Source organism: Mobula birostris, chromosome 3, assembly GCF_030028105.1.
Source record: "Mobula birostris isolate sMobBir1 chromosome 3, sMobBir1.hap1, whole genome shotgun sequence".
Classification (NCBI taxonomy): Eukaryota; Metazoa; Chordata; class Chondrichthyes; order Myliobatiformes; family Myliobatidae; genus Mobula; species Mobula birostris.
The window spans coordinates 223,735,226-223,758,993 of record NC_092372.1 but is presented as its reverse complement, the minus strand read 5'-3'; the positions used below and the strand labels follow the sequence as shown (position 1 = coordinate 223,758,993).

The following is a 23,768-nucleotide window of genomic DNA, read 5'->3' as shown; positions in this document are numbered from 1 at the left end:
TATATGGGAGGCAGGGTTTGATGGTCGGCACAACATTGTGGGCCAAAGGGCCTGTACTGTGCTGTACTATTCTATGTTCTATGTAAATTACCCCCCCCAACCCCTGGCACTCCCATATCAGAATCAGATTTATCTTTGCTGACATATGTTATGAAATTTGTTTTTTTTGGGGGCAACAGTATAGTGCAATACAGGTTTCCCTCGCCATCCGAAGATAGAGTGTTCCTTTGCAACGGTTCGTAAGCGGGAATGTCGTAAAGCGAAGAAGCAATTATCATTTATTTATATGGGAAAAATTTGTGAGCATTCGCAGACCCAAAAAATAACCTACCAAATCATGCCAAATAACACATAAAACCTAAAATAACAGTAACATATAGTAAAAGCAGGAATGATATGATAAATACACAGCCTACATAAAGTAGAAATACTTTTCTATAATCATTGCCGCACCGTTCTCCGTAGCGAAAATCTCACCAAGCAGAAACACTCTCTCCAGTAACCTTTAAGCTATGAAGCTGCTAAATCATACCAAATAACACATACAAATACACAGCCTATATAAAGTAGAAATAATGTATGTACAGTGTAGTATCACTTACCGGATTCGGGAAGGCAGTGAGCACACTGGTGATGGTGTGTTAGGCTGTGTCATCGGAGGTTGGGGTGGTGCAGTGGACCCCAACCTCCAGGCCATTGGCCGATGCCAATCCACGAAGCATGCAGTGGTGCAGCAGTAGCCGGGACGCACCCAGCACATCTTTAAGAAAAAAGCCAAAATAAACAAGCTAATTAATGAGGTGCCGCCCGGCACGTAAATGTCGGCCCAGATCAGAGGTGACGCAATCGGCAATCGCCTCTGATCTGGGCTGACATTTACATGCCGGGCGGCACCTAATTAATTAGCTTGTTTATTTCCACTTTTTTCTTAAAGATGTGTTGGGTGCGTCCCGGCTACCACTGCTTTCTCTGCGGCAATGTACTGGTCCACGGCCCGGGGGTTGGGGTGGTGGGACACTGAGGTGTCATCTCATCGTCGTCTGTTTCCATCAGGGCAGGCAGGTCATTTTCTTCTATGTCTGCCTGCCACGATGTCGAAGGTCGAGGTTCATTGTCTGCTGTGGCTGATGTGGAAGGCTTGAAAAACGACAGTATGCTTGACTGCTTAGCCTCACGCATTTTTCTATCATTCAGTTCTTTGTGAGCACTCAAACCATCCTGCAAATATGCCCTAAAGCTACGTACCCTTTCAAAATTAAAGTCGTACTTTTCTGCAGTCATTGCAGCGAAAATCTCATGCAGTTGCTTCATGTTCAGTTCCTGGACGACTTCACTTTGGGTCCGTTCACTACTGCATTCAATTTCGATTGTTATCCTTTCCTCTTCCAATTGCATCAGCTCTTCATCTATCAGTTCTTGGTCATGGGATGCCAAAACCTCTTCAACATCATCTTCGTCAATTTCCACAAGCCAAACTCACTTTGTCCTTACTTCATTCACCACGATCGAAACGCTTAATTATGTCTAGTTTTACTCTAAGTGTAACACCCTTACGAGCTCTTTTAGGCTTTTCCGATACCTTAGAACTCATCTTGCTAATGGCTGCTCACAGGCACGTGTTTAAGCAATGCCAGCTAGAATGCCATTCCGGGGGAGGAGCTTGTCTGCTCGGGGCGTGCGCTGCCTTTTTTTGTAACAGTGAAAACACCTTCTGTTCGCGAAAACAGGTAACTAATGCAGGTCTTTCGTAGCAGCAAGGTTTCGTAAAGCGAACGTTTGAAAAGCGGGGGACACCTATACATAAAATTATGACAGTACTGAGAAAAAGTCATAGGCTCGCTAGCTCTATGTATGTGCCTAAGACTTTTGTACAGTACTGTATGTCATCAGGTCCTTGAAATTTATAACCTTTAGTCTCACCAGCTTTTCTTTTGCTTTTTCCTATTCAAACATTTTCTTCATTTCCTTACTCCACTGTCCTCTGTCACAGTACTTCTTCTTTATCCCTTTACCATTTTCAACTATCCCCTCCCAGCTTCTTACTTCATCCCCTCTCCCCCACCCATCCACCTTCCCCCTCACCAGGTCTCACCTATCACCTGCTGGCTTGTACTCCTTCCTCTCCCCTAAATTTCTTATTCTGGCTTCTTCCCCCTTTCTTTCCAGCCCTGATGAAGATCTTTGCCTGAAACGTTGACTGTTTATTCCTCTCCATAGATGCTGCCTGGCCTGCTGAGTTCCTCCAGCATTTTATGTGTGTAAACTCTAGTATTTCCAGCAGATTTTTGTGGCTTCTGTGAAGAGAGACACAAAATAGTCGTTTAACTCCTGTGTTATTTCCTTATCTCCCATTATAAATTCTCAGTCCTCCTTTGTTTACTTTTCCACCAATACCACCAATAGCCATTCCTTTTTTTTAGCATCTTTTTATGCAACCACCCTTTTACTTCCCTTTGTCTTTCCTAGAGCCATAGCTTCATACGTCCTTCCAGGTGATGTGGTGACCTGCTGGTGTAACTGCCAGTTTAATGTACTGCATTCATTGCATACAGAGTATTCTGTACTGGGGTGTTCAGTCTGCGGGGCTGTCTAGACCTTATTCCTCATTTCTGACCTCTGACTCTGATGACTCCAGTTCCACTTGTAAGTCCGAGGAACAGCACCTCATCTCCCAGCTGCCCTCTGGACTGTTTTAGTGATTTCAGACAACCTTCCACTCCATTCTCATGCCTCACATTTCTGCCATTATGATTTTTTTCTGAATTCTGGTATTTCTGATTTCCATCAGACCATAAGTCACTGGAGCAGAATTGGGCCATTCGGCCCATTGGGTCTATTCTGCCATTTGATTATGTATGATTTATTTTCCCTCATCCCCATTTTCCTGCCTTCTCCCCATAATCTTTGATACTCTTACTAGTCAAGAACCTAATCAGTGGTTCAATGGCTCCATTTAATATCAGAGAATGTACATAGTTTACACCTGAAATTCTTACTCTTTGCAGACATCCTCGAAACGAGAAAAACTCAAAGAATGAATGACAAGAAAATGTTAGAACCTGAAAGCTCCCCTCCCCCTCCCCCTTCCCCACCTGCCTCAGCAAAAGCATCAGCCCCCACCATCAATAACAAAGCCCCAAAGAGACCATGATCTAGAGTCTATCCAAAAAAACACTGTTCATCCCAACACTTTGACATCCCACAGGCTCCCTCTCTCTCACTGACGAGGGAGAGAAAGGGATCATGCATGCCACAGCAAGAGGGGAGACCAACAGCTTGCTGTTTCGGTGTTACAGTCTGCAGCACCGCTTCTTTCAACAGCAGTGTACACTGCTGTCTCGATATTCCCATCTCCCACAACACTTCAGTCGGCAACACTGGCAAGGGATTGGGTCATCCACAGAGCCACACAAGACCACAACCTGAAGACGCATGTCTTCCAGGCTGCTCCTTGAGATATTGAAAATGCTAGGCTGCTAGGGGAACTTCGAGAGCAGGAACCCACCACCATGAAGAACTGCAGTTTGAGTGCAGATGTAGATTACAGACTCTGACAGGACCCCAGCCACCTTGTAAAGGAAAGAGGAGACACTAAGGAGAAGGACTTAAACTTTTTCGCAGATGAACTGGAAGAAGTTGACTTCTGGCGCCGTCTTTAGCTCCTCCTCCTCAACCTCCACTTTAAATATAGTCAATGACTTAGCAATGAATTCCACAGATTCACTACCCTCTGGCTAAAGAAATTCCTCCTCATATCTGTTCATCACCTCCTATTTAGAGTTCTACTTCATAGTGTTATAGAGCAATACAGTATGGATACAGGCCTTTTGCCCCAACCAGTCCATGCTGACCACATTGCCCGCACAGCTAGTCCAAATTTCTTGTGTTCGGACAACTATCTCTCCAAGCCCCACCCCTCCATGTAACTATCCAAGAGCTTCTTAAATGATTCTAATGTCTCAACCACTTCACTGACAGCTCATTCCATGTATGATCACCCTCTGAGTGAATACGTTGCCCCTCAGTTCCCTTTTAAATATTCCCCCTCTCACCCTAAACCTTTGCTCTCTAGTTTTGGACTCCCCTACCTTGGGGAAAAGACTGTTACCATCCACCTTACCAACCTTTCCTTATAACTCAATCCCTCAACTCCTGGCAGTGTTCTCGTAAATCTTCTCTACACTCTTTCCAGTTTAACCAAAATTGTACACAGTACTCCATGTGTGATCACACCAAAAACTTCTATATCTGCAACATAATGTCCCAACTCCAATACTCAGAATAGTAAAAGCCAGCAAGCTAAGGGCCTTTTTCACCACCCTGTCTACCTACAATGCTGCTTTCAATGAACTATGCACTCATATACAGTGGTTCCTCTGTTCCATTACATTCCCTAATGCCCTAGAGTTAGTGTGGAATAGGTCCTTCTGGCCCTTCAAGTCACGCTGCCCCAGCAGCCCCTGACTCAACCCTAGCCTGGTCATGACGCAATTTACAATGACCAATAACCTACCAACCAGTACATCTTAGGAATGTGGGAGGAAACCAGAGCACCCAGAGGAAACAAATGCATTCCACAGGAAGGATGTGCAGACTCCTTACAGATGATGTTGAAATTGAACTCTGAACTCCAATGTCCTGAGCTATAATAGCATCACGCTAACCACTACGCTAGCGTGGCATCGTAATTTCATAGTATAAGTTCTAGAGTGGTTTGACTTTCCAGAATGCAGATTTTCATGCTCTCCGAGTTGGCATAACTACTCCTTGCAACGTTCAGTCTCCCCAACTTTTTCCTCCTTCTGTCACTCATCTCATTGCAACGTTAATTGTGTTTCATTTAAATCTCTCCCCAGTCAGAACAGAATTATATTCATTTGTCAGGTGTACATCGAAATATACAGTGAAATGCATAATTTGCATTAATAACCAACACACCCAAGGATGTGCTGGTGACAGCCCATAAGTGTCGCAATACATCCAGCGCTAACGTATCATGCCCACAGTGTTCAGCAGAACACAGAGCATGACAAATGTCAAAGCAAGCCAAGTTCCTCCTTCCAACGCACCCACACACATACACAGTTGTCTTGTTGTCGCCAACAATAAAATAACACAAATAATAAAATAACTGGAAAGCATTACACACAAAATGCCGGAGGAACTCAACAGGACAGGCAGTATCTATAGAAATGAATAAACAGTGAAGCCCAGTGGATGGGAAAGGTAAAGGACTGGAGAGGAAGGAATCTGATAGGGGAGGAGAATGGACCATAGGAGAAAGGGAAGAAGGAGGGAACCCAGTGAGAGGTGATAGGCAGGTGAGAAGTAAGTGGCCTGAGTGGGGAATAGAAAAAGAGGGAGGGGGAGAGAATTTTTTTTACCAGAAAGAGAAATAGATGTCCATGCCATCAGGTTGGAGGCTACTTGGATGAAATATAAGATGTTGCTCCTCCTCTCTGAGGGTACCCTCATTTTAGCACAAGAGAAGGCCATGGACTGACATGTCAGAACGGGAATGGAAATTGGAATTAAAATGTTTGACTACTGAGAAGTTCCACTTTTGGCAGATGGAGGAGAGTATTCAACGAAGCTGTCTCCCAATTTATGATGGGTCTCACCAACGTAGAAGTGGCCACGTCAGGAACACCAAACACAATAGACGACCCCAGCAGATCTCTGGAATTCTCCTTGAGGCAGCCCGTGCGCAGGGTCCTCTCCTGGAATTTTCTTTGGGACAGTAGAGCGCTAGATCACTTGATCAATCTCCAAACTGTAAGTCACATGTTCCAACAGTTTCTGAAACACATTTAAGATAAAAAGAACAAGCAGAAGACATAGAAAAAGTGAAATAATTGGCCATGTGGAAGATGTCACCTGAGGATACTTTGTTTGCTTTTGCTATCTTGGTCAAAAGTCTTGAGTACACCTGAGTATGACTTGAGTACACACTACTGCAGTCAACCCCATCTATCTCATCTGTAGGTAGTAGTGGTGTCCCTTCAAAGATCTCACTTGACTGCAACTGCCCAAGGCTAGTCTTGTCTGAATATTGTCTTTAACCATTGCCTTTCCACAACTTCCACACCCTAACCATAGGACAAGCCATCTCTCTCGGCTTCCAGCTTCCAAAGAACATATGAAAGTCACATGAAAGGCCACTGACATAAAACTCTCTTTCTCTCTCTGCAAAAGCTGCCTGACCTGCTGAGTATTTCCAGTGATCTCTGTTTTCATTACTTATTAATAATGTGCTGAAAAATGTCGAGAAACAAGAAGTTATCATTCTCCCAGTTAAGATGTGGTCCACTTGCAACAGTTCCAGACATACTGTTTAAAAGTCTGCCCTTCACACAGAAAACAGTCAAAGTTGTATGTGAAACAACTCGTAATCTGCAATCACTGCCCTGAAAGGAGTGCGGAAGAAGTTTAGTATGACCATAAGACATCAGAGTAAAATTAAGCCATCTGCTCTACCATTCCATCATGGCTGGTTTATTCCCCCCCAACCCTATTCTCCTGCTTTCTCCCCATAACCTTTGACACCCTTCACCTCCACTTTAAATATACCCAAAGACTTGGCCTCCACAGCCACCTGTGGTAATGAGTTCCAGAGATTCACCAACCCATGGCTTAAGAAATTCCTTCTCATTTCTGTTCTAAAGGGATGTACTTTTATTTTGAGTCTATGCCTTATCGTCCATTATAGGAAAAATCTTCTCCAGGTCCACTCTATCGCAGCCTTGCAGCATTCAAAAGTTTTCAGTGAGATCCCTTCATTCTTTTAAACTCCAGGAAGTACAGGCCCAGAGCCATCAAATGCTCCACTACACTAACCCTTTAATTCCTGGATCATTTTCGTGAACCTATTCTGGACTCTCTCCAATGCCAGCACATCCTTTCATCCCAAAACTCTTCACTATATTCCAAGTGTGGTCTGACCAATGCCTTATAAAGCCTCAGCATTACATTCTTGCTTTGTATAGGTATGGTGACAAAGTGGTTAAGAACTGCATCTTTAACCCAGATGTCTGGCCCATATTGGATCTGGAGGTCAAGAATGAGGCGTACTTCTTGTAATTAGTTGTTATATTAGGAATTCATAGCAATAAGAGGTAACAGTAACCAACTCACTCTAAGAGAGTGAGAAAAAGCGAAGGAGATTCTCAAAGAAAAGGACTTCCGGTCAAGATGGTGCCAGGGGACAACAATTTCTCAGGTGACATCTTTCAGATAGGAAACCTTTCCCATTATTTCACTTCTTCTCCTCCTTCTGCTTGTTCTTCTTATCTTGTTTGTGTTACGAAACCTACTGGAGCCTGTGATGTATAGTTTGGAACTTAACCGAAGAATTCAGCGTGATGCTGTGTCCAGAGAGCTGGGACGGGGGACCAAAAAGAACCAAGGACTCGTGGAAAAGGCCAGAGAAAAGGAGTGGGGTCATGAACGACTCCATCTCAAAGTGAAGCGGAAGATTGAAGTATCGAGGTGAATGTGGAGGGGGTCAACAGCTGGATCGGCACATTCAGCCCAGGATCGGCGACATTCAGACCCAGGTCGGCAGTTACCCTCCGGAAGGACTGAGTTCATACGGCTGCTCTCCTCGTATGTTTCTGACAATCTGAGATTTATGTCTGTACTTTATATTGGTTTCCTTCAGTATTTCAGTGTTTTCCTTCTTGTGGCTGATTGGGAGATTTGTTAGTTTTTTGTGTGTAATAGGGGCGGATGAAAGTTTGGAGCTATTGTCGCTGTTCTTTTCTGCAAGTGAAGGGGTCAGGATTATTACTGTCGCTGTGAGTGACGGGGTCAGGGGGGATTTTTGGGGTCTGTGAATTTTGTTTCTTTTCTTTTTTGTGCTGTGGAGAGAGTTGATGTCTTCTTTCATCAAGACCCGTGGTCTTTCTGTATTTAGTAGCTATCTGAAGACAAATGTCAGAGTGGTATTGTACATGCATACTTTGACAATAAAATGAACCTTTGAACCTTTGAAACAACAAAGTCATGATCGTCTCATACTAAAACCAGCTCACTGAAGAGATAAAGTACACTCCAGTGGTAAGTAGCAGCCCATGAAGTAGTCAGGTTTAGTGGTGTGACACATACAGAGAAATGTAGAGACAAATTCAAAGTGAACTTATTATCAAATTATGTATACAATAAAATGAAATACGATAGAATCAATGAAAAGCTATGCACAAAGATTGACAAATAGCCAATGCAAAATCAAGACAAACCGCAAATACACATAATAATATTAATCAATAAGTAAATAAATAACACTAAGAACATGAGTTGTAGAGTCCTTGAAAATGAGTCCATATGTTATGGAATCAGTTCAGTGTTGAGATGAGTGAAATCTTCCATAACAATTCAGGAGCCTTATAGTTGAGGGGTAAGAACTGTTCTTGAACCTGGTGATGTGGGACCCTCAGACTCCTGTACCTCCTTCCTAACGGCAGCAGTGAGAAGAGAGGCCTGGCCCTGGATGATGGATGTTGCTTTCTTGTGGCAGTGCTCCTTTGTGGGGAGTGCTCAGTGGTGGGGAGGCTTTTCCTGTGATGGACAATGCCAATACAGAATCAACTAAATGACAAATTCACTGAAAAATTACGCACATATAGGTAATTATATAAAATTACAAGCAAACAGAGGAAAAGTTAAAATACAAGAAAAATAACAATTTTACAATCTAATCCAACAACTGATTATCTGGAAACATGAGTTTGATCATGTTAATGCTGCTGAGGAATTTAAATTTGCTTATTTATTTATTTATTGAAATACAATGCAGAACAGCCCTTCGAGCTGCGGCACCCATAAATTCACCAATTTAACCCTTGCCTAATTCGCGGGACAATTTACAATGACCAATTAACCTACCAGCCAGTACATCTTTGGACTGTGGGATGAAACCAGAGCACCCAGAAGAAACCCATGTGGCCACAGGGAGGACATACAAATTCCTTACAGACATTGGCAAGAATTTTACCCGGTCACTGATACTGTAAAGTGTTATCTAAACCACTGCACTACTGTGCCGCCCAAAATTTAAGTGGTAAAATAAATCTGAATTTAAAATCTCACATCATTAATGACTTTGTTTATTATCAGGCAGCTGTAACATCCCACCTTTAGTAAAGGGAATCTGTACTCCTTACCCTGACTGGCATTAATGTGACCCCGGGTTCTAAGTGATTAATTCTGATCTGCCCACTGAAGTAGAAGAAGCAGACACACCATGAGAGCAGGGGTTCCCAACCCGGCGTCCATGGATCCCTCAGTTAATGGTAGGGGTCCCCATGGCATAAAAAAGGTTGGGAACCCTCGATAGGATGTTGCTCACCACTTTTAGAAGAGGAAAGTGCCAGTCTTGCTTGTGATTAACGTCTTGAATATTTTTTTAAAAGAGTGGATTCTGAAATATATTAGATAAATATTTGTGGGGTCTGGGTACCGGAGGGCTAACAAGGAAGAAGCAGGATATTTGGATGTATTTGGTAGCAACGTCAAAAGGATTTATCTCTATTTCATTTTGTGATATCCTGTTCAAACAGCAGATCCTGTATTTTTTGGGGGGGTTTTTACATTTTGTTGAAACTTTCATTTATTTTGCCAGTGACACAGCACATAACAGAGCTCCAGGAAAGGAAAGATAAGAAGAGAGTGAAATTGCGAAAGAAATCAAAGCCTTGTATTGCGGATGCTGATGGTAGGCCTTGAGGCTGAAAGCCAGCGTGATTCGGCCCAGTGTCCATCTGCATGTGCTTGCACTGCTCTTCCTTTCGCTTTGCACCATCTTACGATGCAGCGCAAGGGTCACAGGGCAACAGGGTAGAGGGACGGCCCGCCCTGAAGGCACGCAGCCAGGGCTGTGAAGCAAATCTTGATTAGCCCCTCTGCTAATTTAAGGTATTGCTGAAAGGTTTTGGATTTCCTGAGCCAGATGGTGAGATGTGATCTCTTCTTTGAGACAATCTTGAAAATGTTATTGTTCCAGGAAATAATTTCACCATAATGTTCATTTATATCCTCAAAAAGAAGTTTGTCACAAACTGGAGTCCTGATAGGAAGATGTCATTTGCATCTCAAATTGAAATCTTTTCCACTGTAATCTCTGTAATTGTCTTAATTCCCTTTCCCCACATGGATAATTCTCCCTAACATCACCTGAAATTGCTTTTTTCACCATATGGATAATGCTCCCTAACTTTATCTCAAATTCCCATTTCTCCACATGGATAATGCTTCCTAATATCGCCTCAAATTCCCTTGTCCTCACATGGATAATGGTCTCTAACACCACCTCAAATTCCTTTTTCTCTGCACGAGTAACACTCTCTAACATCACCTCAAATTCCCTCTTCTCCCCTTAAATAACATGCTCTAATATTGCCTCAAATTCCCTTTCTCTCTGGTTTTCCCTTTGGTACTGATAATTCATTTTCTGAAAGCAAAGTGGAATTAAGAGAAAACCATTTCAAAGAAATGCTAAAACATCACGAAATAATTCAGAGATCCATCTGTAAAGATTAGGCTGGTAGTGAGAGGTGGGAATTCCAAGCATGCTGGACGTCGATATTTTCATTAGAGAAGTGTATTGCTTAGGAAGGCTGGATTTCTACAGAGGTGATATTGTATTAGTGAGCTTGCCAAATTAAGAAGGTCCGTTTATCTTAAATTCAGCAAAACTTGTAGGTTTAGTGTCAGTTTTGCCATTATAAAACAGTACAGCACAGGAAAAGGCCCTTTAGCTGACATGATGCTGAATTAAACAAAATCTCATCTGCCTGTACATAATCCATATCTCTTCATTCTCTGAATATTCATGTGTCTAACAGCCTTGTAAACACCACTAATGTATATGCTGCCACCACCACCCCTGGCAGCCCATTCCAGGCACCCTTCACTCTCTGTACATTAAAAAATAGCCCACACACCTTTAAACTTCCCTCCTCTCATTTTAAGTGCATGAATTAAATGAATTTGACATTTCTACCCAGGGTATAGGATTCTGACTCTTTACCATAAGACAAAGGATTCAACCTATTAAATCTGCTCTCCCATTCTGTCATGGCTGATTTATTATACCTCTCAACCCCATTCTCCTGCCTTCTCCCCGTAACCGTTGACACACTGACTAATCAAGAACTTATCAGCCTCTGCTTTAAATACACCAAATTACTGGCCTCCACAGCCGTCTGTGATACCCTTCTATCAGATCTCCCCTCAGCCTCTTAGGCTCCTGAGAAAACAGCCTAAGTTTGATTCACTCTCTCTGTAGCTGATACCCTCTAATCCGATCAGCATCATGATAAACTTCTTCTGCACCTTCACCGAAGCCTCCACATCCTTCCTGTAATGGAAGCAGAATGGTATTAGGGTGACTAGATGCAGAGATCCACACAATATTATTTACTGGCTGGCAAATTTCTCCATTGACACAAAAACTGGATGCCACTCCTCATCATTTTTCTCCCCTTAACTCATCCTCCTTCTCCAAAATCGTTCCCCAAAACTATTCCCCTCCACCACCATCTCTCTTCCCCAGCTGGGGACAGTCCAGTGCAGCTTTCTTGGTGAGCCAGGAGCCATTTTTCAGTGGGAATATAAAATGAAGAATATAGGATTAAGATTTTTAAGACTATCTTTATTTGTCACACGTACATGTAACATACAATGAAATGCGTCGTTTGCATCAACGACCAACAGAGTCCAAAGATGTGCTGGGGCAGCCCGCAAGAGTGGCTATGCTTCTGCCTCCAACATAGAATAGCCACACCTGACAAACCCTTACATCTTTGGGATGTGGGAGAACAGACAAAGTCCTCACAGACAGCAGCGTGAATTGAACCAGTGTTGCTGGCACTGTAATAGCATTACACAACTGTGATGTCCCGTCAAAGAAAAAGTTTCACTTTCATTTTGTGGTTGAAGAGAACTGTGTGTGAAAGACAAACTCGAGTGGGAAATCCAAACCCTTTGTGCACACCCAGCCATCCATCTGTCGCTGCATATTTTATGGAGTCTCTGCTGCTTTTCTCAGGCCTGTGGTGGTTGAGCCGTGGTAAAACAATGGAATAGTTCCGTGTTTTGATTCTGTTCGACATTGTGTCCATGTGTCCCTGTGTTTGTCTCAGCTTGGCATTTTATCGGCGAGTAACTCTTTCCAAATCTGTTGCCATTTCTGCACTTTGGCAATTTGCAAGTTGGGGAGAGGTTGGGGGTGGTGAGGTGGGATCCCGGGGAGATGGTGGGGGTGATATTGTAAGTAACGCTTGGGTAGTTTGTCTAATGGAATTGAAAGTCCATTGTTAAAGATAATTTGCAGGATTAATTTACTGGCTTGATGAAAGGATATCCTAATTGATGCATGAGTTGTCTCAGATGTCAGTTTCTCCTCTATAATCTCTGTAAATTTGCCTTTGTCTGTATGCTGTTGCAATTTCTAACCACCCAGTCTGGATCAGGACGATGAGTGGGTCGACCCTTTTATAAACGTCAATACTTGTTGATTGGTGGAAGATTTTATGAACCCGACACATCGTCTTTATGTTGACCTTCAGCAAGGAGGCAAGGAAATAAAATCAGATTCCCCTTATCCTGCTAAGGTCGTTTTTAGAGAGGGAATCATTAAATGAAGGGTTTCCTCACAGTCCAGGCTTACTGCCTGTGCAGAATCATGTCCTACTTGTCTTCAGCTAAATTGAGTTTGTCAGCTATTACTAGATGGATTTTAACAATGTCAGAATCATATTTATTATCACTGACATTCCTGTGGCTCCAATACCTGTCTGCATGTTACGTCACTTTGACAAGTGGGCCAAGCCGGGTGAGGGTAACCAGCAGGTCTCAGTTCTGGTCAGACAGAGACACACCTGTCCTAGCATATGAAGTCAGCTCTCGATGAGGTCTACAGTAAGATCCAATGACCGGGAGGACAGTTTTGCAGTGCTCTGTGGAGAACGGAGGGCACAAAAAGGCACAGAAGAGATCATGGTCATTCACTACAAACAAGGAAAATGCCGGTTGTGAAGACTACTCGTACCACTGCACCCGGACTTCCAAGGTCAAGAGAGTGGAACTGCCCCAGTGCAACAGCTTTTCCACGTTAAAAACCTCTCACACAGGTTTCCTGTCATTGTCGGATATGACCGGCAACCACCACCACAATAAGAAAATGTGGGCTTTTTTGCAGCAGTACAGTGCAATATATAAAATATACTATAAGTCACATATATGAAAAAAATTAAATAAGCAGTGCACAAAGAAGGCAAAATAGTGAGGTAGCGTTCACTGACTGTACAGTGACGCTAGAAAGTTTGTGAACCCTGTAGAATTTTATCAATTACTGCACAAATATGACCTAAACTGTGATTACATCTTCACATAAGTCCTAAAACTAGATAAAGAGAACCTAATTAAATAAATATAACACAAAAAACCATTATACTTGTTCATTTATTTATCGAGAAAAATAATCCAATGTTACATGTATTTGTTGGAAAAAGTATGTGAACCTTTGCTTCCAGTAACTGATGTGACCCCCTTGTACAGCAATAACTTCAAACAAATGTTTCTGGTAACTGTTGATATGTCCTGCACATTGGTTTGGAGAAATTTTAGGCCATTCCTCCTTACAAAACTGCTTCAACTCTGGGATGTTGGTGGGATGTTGCATGAACTGCTTGCCTCATGTCCTTCCACAACATTTCTGTAAGATTAAGGTCAGGACTTGGACTCGGGCCAATCCAAAATACGAATTTTCTTTTTTTAAAACCAGTCTGCTGATGATTTACTCTTGTCTCTTGGATTATTGTCTTGTTGCATTATCCAACTTCTATTAAGCTTCAGGTGACAGACTGCTACCCTGACATTCTCCTGCAAAATGTCTTGATACAATTTTGAATTCATTGTTCCTTCAACGATTGCAAGCTGTCCAGGCCCTGAGGCAGCAAAGCAGCCCCAAACCATGATGCCCCTTCCACCATGCTTTTCAGTTAGGATGGTGTGCAGTGCCCTTTTCCTTCTAAGCATTAACAATGTGCATTTCTGCCAAGAAGTTCAACTTCTGTCTCATCTGTCAACAGAACATTGTCCCAGAAGTGTTGTGGAATATCCAGGTGGTCTTTTGCAAGCTTGAGACTTGCAGCAATGTTTTTATTTTGGAGAGCAGTGGTTTCCTCCGTGGTCTCCTTACATGAACCCATTCTTGTTCAGTGTTTCTATTTTAGTGAACACATGAACATGCAAGTTCTAGAGGTTTCTGCAGGTCTTTTGCTGTTACCCTTGGGTTCTTTTTCACCTCCTTCAGCATTGCACATTGTGCTCTTGGTGTGACCTTTACAGGATGCCCACTCCTGGGGAGAGTAGGAACAGTACTGAGTTTCCTCCATTTGTGGACAGTTTCTCTTCCTGTGGACTGATGAACACTCAGGTCTTTAGAAATGCTTTTGTAGCCTTTTCCAGCTTCATGCATCTCTACAGTTCTTCTTCTAAGGTCCTCTGAAAGTTGTTTTGATTGAGGCATAGTGCACATAAACAGATCTTTCTTCAGAAGAGCAGGCTGTGACAGTAACCTGACTTTGTGTGTCTTTTTTAAAGGGCAGGGCACCTCTACAACCCACACCTCCAATCTCATCTCATTGATTGGAACACCCGACTCCAAATCGCTTTTGTAGAAGGCATTACCCCAGAGGTTCACATTCTTTTTCTAACAAATACATGTAATATTGGATCATTTTTCTCAATAAATAAATGAACAAGTATACTGTGTTTTGTGTTATTTATTTAACTGGATTTTCCTTATCTAGTTTTGGGACTTCTGTGAAGATCTGATCAAATTTTAGGTCATATTTATACAGAAATACAGAGGATTCTGCAGGGTTCACAAACTTTCTAGCACCACTGTAAGTGAATGCAAGCCTCAGAATGTTGTGTGTTCATGTCATCTCTGTCAAATGGAACTACATTAGACAGGCATGTTGGTCAGCATGGACCGGCTGGGCCGAAGAGCCTGCTTCCATGCTATATGAGTCTGTGATTCTGGAAGTGTCAATGCAAAATCGAAACCCACATTCTGAGGGAACATTGGTATGTAGAATTTATAGAAAGTGCTAACTTTCCAATGAGACCCTAAACCAAAATATTACTTTGTCAATATCTTGTTGGATTTTTTGGAGTTTCCTGTGTACACATCCACTCTATTTCCTGCTTTAAAACAGTGAATGGGCTTTAAGAAAGCACCAGCTTTGAACGTCAGAATATAAAAGCAAGCCTGTTTCTCTTTCCCTGTGGAACACAATCTTTGTCTGCTTTCCAAGAAATGGACTGTTCTGGTAAAAGGAGCAACCCTTTCAGTGTCTGTTTAATCTGACGAAGTTGTGGAGTATTAGATGAGACAGCTTTGGGACTTACAAAGGGTCATATCATGACAGCTGACCTCTAGCTGATAGAACACTGATTATTTTGCCTGCTTTGCAATGTATGAAATAAAGTCTGGTTTGCCAGACCATTCCCCTATTTAAAGATCTGTTTATTTACAATGTGACAAGAAGTCATTCTATACTTATTTTTTCTCTACCCTTTCCACAATGCATCAACTGTACCACCTTGCTTTTTGTTCTCGCTTTGCTGTCTTTCCGGCTTCCCCTGGCTAGTCCTGCACGTACTTTTCCAGGAAAAGTGAGAAAGAATATTTCATTAACCCCAAGAGCCACGACTTCCTGTCCAAATGGGTGTGGCAGAAGAAAATAAAGAAAGATCTCTCTAAGAAGATCTCACTGATGCCACCTTCTGCTTAAACATAAAATGTAAAACAGTGTAATACAGTAAAGGCCTTTCGGCCCACATGTCTGCTGACCTTTTGACCGACACTAAGATCAATCTAACCCTACCCTCCCACATAGCCCTCCATATTCCTACCATTCATGTGCCTATCTAAGAGTCCCTCAAATGTCTCTCATGTGCTTGCCTCTAACACCACCCCTGGCAGCGTATTCCACACACCCACCACTCTCTGTAAACAAAACCTACCTTTCACATCCCTATACCTTCCTCCAATTACCTTAAAAGTGTGTCTTCTCATATTAGCCATTTCTACCATTGAAGCAGGTGCTGGCTGTCCATTCTGTCCACGCCTCTTATCATTTTCTACACCTCTATCAAGTCATCTTTCATTCCTCCTTCGCTCCAAAGAGAAAAGCCCTAGCTCACTCAAACTTTCCTCACAAGGCATGCTCTCTAATCCAGGCAGCATCCTGATAAATCTCTTCTGCACCCTGTCTGAAGCTTCCACATCCTTCCTATAATGAGGCAACTAGAACTGAACACAAAACTCCAAATGTAGTTTAACCAGAATTTTTTAGAACTGGAGCATTACCTCATGGCTCTTGAACTCAATCCCTCGACTAATGAAAACCAACAGAATCAGAATCTGATGTGAAATTTGTTAACTGAGCAGCAGCAGTTCAATGCAATACATAATCTAGCAGAGAAAAAAAATAAATAAATTTTTAAAAAGAATAATAATAAATAAACAAGTAAATCAATTATGTATATTGAATAGATTTTTTAAAAACATGCAAAAACAGAAATACTGTATGTTAAAAAAAGGTGAGGTAGTGTCCAAAGATTCAATGGCCATTTAGGAATCGGATGGTAGAGAGGAAGAAGCTGTTCCTGAGTTGCTGAGTGTGTGCCTTCAGGCTTCTGTATCTCCTGCCTGATGGTAACAGTGAGAAAAGGGCATGGCCTGGGTGCTGGAGGTCCTTAATGATGGATGCTACCTTTCTGAGACACCACTCCCTAAAGATGTCTTGGGTGCTTTGTAGGCTAGCACCCAAAATGTAGCTGACTAGATTTACAACCTTCTGCAGCTTCTTTCAGTCCTGTACAGTAGCCCCTCCATACCAGACAGTGATGCAGCCTGTCAGAATGCTCTCCATGGTACAACTATAGAAGTTTTTGAGTGTATTTGTTGACACGCCAAATCTCTTCAAACTCCTAATAAGGTAAGCCGCTGTCTTACCTTCTTTATAACTACAAGGATATATTGGGACCAGGTTAGATCCTCAGAGAGCTTGACACCCAGGAACTTGAAACTGCTCACTTTCTCCACTTCTGATCCCCCTATGAGGATTGGTATGTATTTCTTCGTCTTACCCTTCCTGAAGTCCACAATCAGCTCTTCCATCTTACTGAGGTTGAATGCCTGGTGGTTGCTGCGGCACCACTCCACTAGTTGGCATATCTCACTCCTGTACTCATGTCACCACCTGAGACTCTACCAACAATGGTTGTATTGTCAGCAAATTTATAGATGGTATTTGAACTATGCCTAGCCACACAGTCATGCGTATATAGAGAGTAGAGCAGTGGGCTAAGCACACACCCCTGAGGTGCGCCAGTGTTGATCATCAGTGAGGAGGAGTTATCATCAATCCACACAGATTGTGGTCTTCTGGTTAGGAAGTCGAGGATCCAATTGCAGAGGGAGGTACAGAGGCCCCAGGTTCTGCAACTTCTCAATCAAGATTGTGGGAATGATGGTATTAAATGCTGAGCTATAGTCGTTGAGCAGCACCCTGACATAGGTGTTTGTGTTGTCCAGGTGATCTAAAGCCATGTGGAGAGCCACTGAGATTGCATCTGCCATTGACCTATCGTGGTGATAGCCAAATTGCAATGGGTCCAGATCCTTGCTGAGGCAGGAGTTCAGTCTAGTCATGACCAACCTCTCAAATCATTTCATCACTGTCGATGTGAGTTTTACCGGGCGTTAGTCATCAAGGCAGCCCACATTATTCTTCTTAGGCACTGGTATAATTGCTGCCTTTTTGAAGCAAGTGGAAACTTCCGCCCGTTGCAGTGAGAGATTGAAAATGTCCTTGAATACTCCCGCTAATTGGTTGACACAGGTTTTCAGAACCTTACTAGGTACTCCATCGGGACCTTCCGCCTTACGAGGGTTCACTCTCTTCCAAGACAGTCTAACATCGGTCTCTGAGACAGAGATCACAAGGTCATCAGGTGCAGCAGGGATCTTCACAGCTGTAGTTGTGTTCTCCCCTTCAAAGTGTGCATAGCAGTTGTTGAGTTCATCTGGTAGTGAAGTGTCGCTGCCATTCATGCTATTGGGTTTTGCTTTGTAGGAAGTAATGTCTTGCAGACCCTACCAGAGATGCTGTGCATCCGATGTCGTCTTCAACCTTGTTCGAAATTGTCTCTTTGCCCTTGAAATAGTCTTCCGCAAATATAACCATATATAACAATTACAGCAAGGAAACAGACCATCTCGGCCCTTCTAGTCCGTGCTGAACTCTTACTCTCACCTAGTCCTGCTGACCTGCACTCAGCCCATAACCCTCCATTCCTTTCCTGTCCATATATCTATCCAATTTAACTTAAAATGACAACATCGAACCTACCTCAACCACTTCTGCTGGAAGCTCGTTCCACACAGCTACCACTCTCTGAGTAAAGAAGTTCCCCCTCATGTTACCCCTAAACTATTGCCCTTTAACTCTCAACTCATGTCCTTTTGTTTGAATCTCCCCCATTCTCAACGGAAAAAGCCTATCCACGTCAACTCTATCAATCCCCCTCATAATTTTAAACACCTCTATCAAGTCCCCCCTCAACCTTCTACGCTCCAAAGAATAAAGACCCAACTTGTTCAACCTTTCTCTGTAACTTAGGAGATGAAACCCAGGCAACATTTTAGTAAACCTCCTCTGTACTCTCTCAATTTTATTGACATCTTTCCTATAATTCGGTGACCAGAACTGTACAGAATACTCCAAATTTGGCCTTACCAATACCTTATACAATTTCAACATTACATCCCAACTCCTATACTAAATGCTCTGATTAATAAAGTCCAGCATACCAAAAGCTTTCTTCACTACCCCATCCAAGTGAGATTCCACCTTCAGGGAACTATGCACCATTATTCCTAGATCCCTCTGTTCTACAGCATTCTTAACTACCCTGCCATTTACCGAATGGTCACCGAATTATAGGAAAGGTGTCAATAAAATTGAGAGAGTACAGAGGAGGTTTACTAAAATGTTGCCTGGGTTTCATCTCCTAAGTTACAGAGAAAGGTTGAACAAGTTAGGTCTTTATTCCTTGCAGCGTAGAAGGTTGAGGGGGTACTTGATAGAGGTTTTTAAAATTATGAGGGGGATTGATAGAGTTGACGTGGATGGGCTTTTTCCATTGAGAATGGGGGAGATTCAAACAAGAGGACATGAGTTGAGAGTTAAAGGGCAAAAGTTTAGGGGTAACATGAGGGGGAATTTCTTTACTCAGAGAATGGTAGCTGTGTGGAACGAGCTTCCAGCAGAAGTGGTTGAGGCAGGTTCGATGTTGTGATTTTAAGTTAAATTGGATAGATATAGGGACAGGAAAGGAATGGAGGGTTATGGGGCGAGTGCAGGTCAGTGGGACTAGGTGAGAGTAAGAGTTCGGCACGGACTAGAAGGGCCGAGATGGCCTGTTTCCGTGCTGTAATTGTTATATGGTTATATTTACCATGTATGTTCTATTTTGATTAGGCCTACCAAAATGTAGCACCTCACATTTTTCAGCATTAAACTCCATCTGCCATCTTTCAGCCCACTCTTCTAAGTGGTCTAAGTCTCTCCGCAAGCTCTGAAAACCTACTTCATTATCCACAACACCACCTATCTTAGTATCATCTGCATACTTACTAATCCAATTTACCACCCCATCATCCAGATCATTAATATATATGACAAACAACATTGGACCCAGTACAGATCCCTGAGGCACACCGCTACACACCGTCCTCCAATCTGACACACAGTTATCCACCACTACTCTCTGGCGTCTCCCATCCAGCCACTGCTGAATCCATTTTACTACTTCCATATTAATGCCTAACGATTGAACCTTCCTAACTAATCTTCCGTGTGGAACCTTGTCAAAGACCTTACTGAAGTCCATATAAGCAACATCCACCGCTTTACCCGCGTCAACTTTTCTAGTAACCTCATCAAAAAATTCAATAAGATTTGTCAAACATGACCTTCTGCGCACAGATCCATGTTGACTGTTCCTAATCAGACCCTGTCTATACAGATAATTATATATACCACCTGTAAGAATACTTTCCATCAATTTACTCACCACTGACGTCAAACTCACAGGCCGATAATTGCTCTCCTCATACCTGGTTTTCTGGTACAGGTCTGGGCCACCAGACTTGAATGCCACAGATCTAGCCTTCAGCAGATGATGTACCTCTTGGTTCATCCACATCTTTTGGTTTGGGAATGTACAGTAAGTTTTTGTGGGCGCACACTCATCCATACAGGCTTTAATGAAGTCAGTAACACAGTGTATGCATTCTTAACAACCCTGTCAACTTGCATGGTAACTTGGAGGAAGCTATGAATGTCGACCCCAAGATCCCTCTGTTCCTCCACACTACTAATAATCCTTCATTAACCCTGTACCCTGCCTTCAACTTCGACCTTCCAAGGTGTATCACTCCATACTTTTCCATTTTAAACTCCATCTGCTTCTTCTCAGGCCAGCTCAATGTCCCGTTTTAACCTACAGTGTATTTAACCACCAACCTTGCAGGTAAACCTGGACTTACATTTCTATAGATTAGGCACAAAAGTTTGAATAGATTTCAGGAGGTACAAAGACTGCAGAGCTGGAATCTGGAGCAAAAAAAACATTCTACTGGAGAACTCAGCAGATCAGATATCATCTGTAGAGGGAAAAGTCCATTTCCCATTACAGATGCTGCCTGACCCACTGACTGAGAGGCAGTACAGATTGCATTCATTGACTTAGAACAGAAAACTGTACAGCACAGGAAGAGGCCCTTCAGCCCACAATATTGTGAGAAGCCCAATCTCTTCTGCCTGCTTATGGTCCACATATCTGCATATTCACACGCATATAGGGATCTGGAGCAGCAGCTGGATGACCCTCGGCTTGTACAGGAGAGTGAGGAGATCATCGATCGGAGTTACAGGGAAATAGTCACCCCTAAGTTGCAGGAGGCGGGTAGTTGGGCGACTGTCAGGAGGAGAAATGGGAAGGCAAATAGGCAGTTGGCGCAGAGCACCCCGTAGCCATTTTCCTCAATAAGAGGTATCCTGTTTTGGATACTGTTGTGGGGAGGTGACCTCCCAGGGGAATGCCATGGAGACCAGGTTACTGACACTGAGCATGGGTCCATGGTGCAGAAGGGGAAGTGGGAGAAGAGGGGAGCGAAGTGATAGGGAATTCAATAGTCAGAGGAACAGTCAGGAGATTCTGTGGACGTGAACAGGACATCCAGATGGTATGTTGCCTCCCAGGTGCCAGGGTCAGGGATGTTTCAAATCATGTCCACAGCATTTTGGAGGAAGGAGGAGAGCAGCCAGATGTCTTGGTACATAATGGTACCAATGACATGGGAAGGAAAAGCAATAGGTCCTGAAGAGAGAATCTGGAGAGCGAGGTAGAAAGCTGAGAAGCAGGACCTCCAGGATAGTAATTTCTGGATTGCTACCTGTGCCACGCACCAGTGAGGGTGGAAACAGGATGATTTGGCAGGTAAATGTGTGGCTGGGAAGCTGGTGCACGAGGCAGGTTTTCAGATTCTTGGCTCATTGGGATCTCTTCGGGAGGAGGTATGATGTGTACAAAAGGGACAGGTTGGACCTAAACTCGAGGGAGACCAATGTTCTTGCGGGCAGGTTTGTTAGAGCTGTTGGGAAAGGTTTGAACTAATTTGGCAGGGGGGTGTGAACTGGAGTAAAGGGACTCAGAATAGGCAGATGGTAAAAAAAAACAAATATGACATGCAGTCAGACTGTCAGGAAGGGCAGGCAAATGATAGGACAAATTTGCAGTCAGCAGGGTGAGTATCAGTGTATTAGGGATGCAGAACAAAGAAGGGTAGCAAATACAGCACTGAAAGTGTTATATCTCAATGCACAGAGTATAAGAAATAAGGAGGATGATCTTGTTACACTTTTACAGATTGTCAGGTATGACATGGTTATCACTGAATCATAGCAGAAGGGTGATTGTAGTTGGGAGCTGAATGTCCAAGATTAACATTGTATTGGAGGGATAGGAAAGTAGGCAGTAGGGGGTAGCTCTGTTGGCAAAGAATGGCATCAAATCAGCAGAAAGATATGATGTAGGATAGGAAGATGCTGAATCCTTGTTGGATAGGTTAAGAAATTGCAAGGATAAAAGGACCCTGATTGCAGTTATATACAGGCCTCCAAACAGTGGCTGGAATGTGGACTACTGATTACAATGGGAAATAGAAAAGGTTTGTCAAAAGGGCAATGTTATGATAGTCATGGGAGATTTCAGCATGCAGGTAGATTGGGAAAATTAGTTTGGTAATGAAGAGAGTGATTTTGTTGAGTGCCAATGAGATGGCTTTTCAGAGCAGTTTGTCATTAAGCCTACTAGGGGATCAGGTATTCTGGATTGGTTGTTATGTAATGAATCAGAGGCGATTAGGGATCTTAAAGTAAAGGAACCCTTAGGAGGCAGTGATCACAATATGACTGAGTTCAACTTGAAATTAGATAAGGAGAAAGTAAAGTCTGACATAGCAGTATTTCAGTGAAGTAAAGAAAATTACAGTTGTAAGAGAGAGAAGTTGGCCAAAGTAAATTGGAAGGAGATACTGGCAGGGATGACAGCAGAGCAGCAATGGCTTGAGTTTCTGGGAAAAATGAGGAAGGTGCAGACTAGGCGTATTCCAAAACCAAAGAAATACACAAATGGCAAAAGAGTACAACCATGGCTGACAAGGGAAGTCAAAGCTAATGTAAAAGCAAAAGAGATTGCATGCAGCAAAACAAAAATTAGCGGGAAGATAGGGGATTAGAAAACAACTAAAAGAATCATTAGGAGGGTAATGATGAAATATGACAACAAGCTAGCAAACAATATCAAGTTAGATAAAAAAAACTTTTTTCAAGTACTGTATATAAAAAAAAGAGAGATGAGAGTGGATATAGTTCCGCGAGAAAATGAGGCCAGAGAAATAATAACGGGGGACAAGGAGGTGACAGATGAACTAAATGGGTATTTTGCAAAATTTTCACTGTAGAAGATACCAGCAATGTGCCAGGTGTTGAAGGGTGTGAAGAGAGAGAAGTGAGTGCAGAAAGATCTAAAGATGCATAAGTCACACGGACCAGATGAACTGCACCCTAGGGTTCTGAAAGAGATAGCAGTAGAGATTGTGGAGGTATTAATAATGATCTATCAAGAATCATTGGACTCTGGCATGGTTCTGAAGGAATGTAAAATTGCAAATGTCACTCCACTCTTCAAGAAAGGAGGAAGGCAGCAGAAAGGAAATTATAGACCAGTTAGCCTGGCCTCAGTGGTTGGGGAGATGTTGGAGTCAATTTTTAAGGATGAGGTTACGGCGTGCTTGGTGACACAGGACAAGATAGAACAAAGTCAGCATGGTTTCCTTAAGGGAAAATATTGCCTGACGAACCTGCTGGAATTCTTTGAGGAGATTGGATAGATAAAGGGGTTACAGTGGATGTTAAATATTTGGACTTTCAGTAGGCCTGTCACAAGGTGCCACATATGAGGCTACTACCAAGTTAAGAGCCCATGGTATTACAGGAAAGTTACTAACATGGTTAGTGCATTGGCTGATTGATAGGAGGCAGCAAGTGGGAATAAAAAGATCCTTTCTGGTTGGCTGCCAGTGACCAGTGGTGTTCCACAGGGGTTGGTGGTGGAACCACTTC

General features: G+C 42.8%; 1 protein-coding gene across 1 annotated transcript in view; it reads left to right on the top strand.

Moving 5' to 3' along the window:
- Positions 1 to 23,768, top strand: part of arhgap39 (Rho GTPase activating protein 39) — a 682,545-nt gene that overhangs the window by 543,259 nt on the left and 115,518 nt on the right. Inside the window, 1 exon segment of the mRNA XM_072252088.1 lies at positions 9,620 to 9,712. Coding sequence (XP_072108189.1) covers positions 9,620 to 9,712 — 93 coding nt within the window.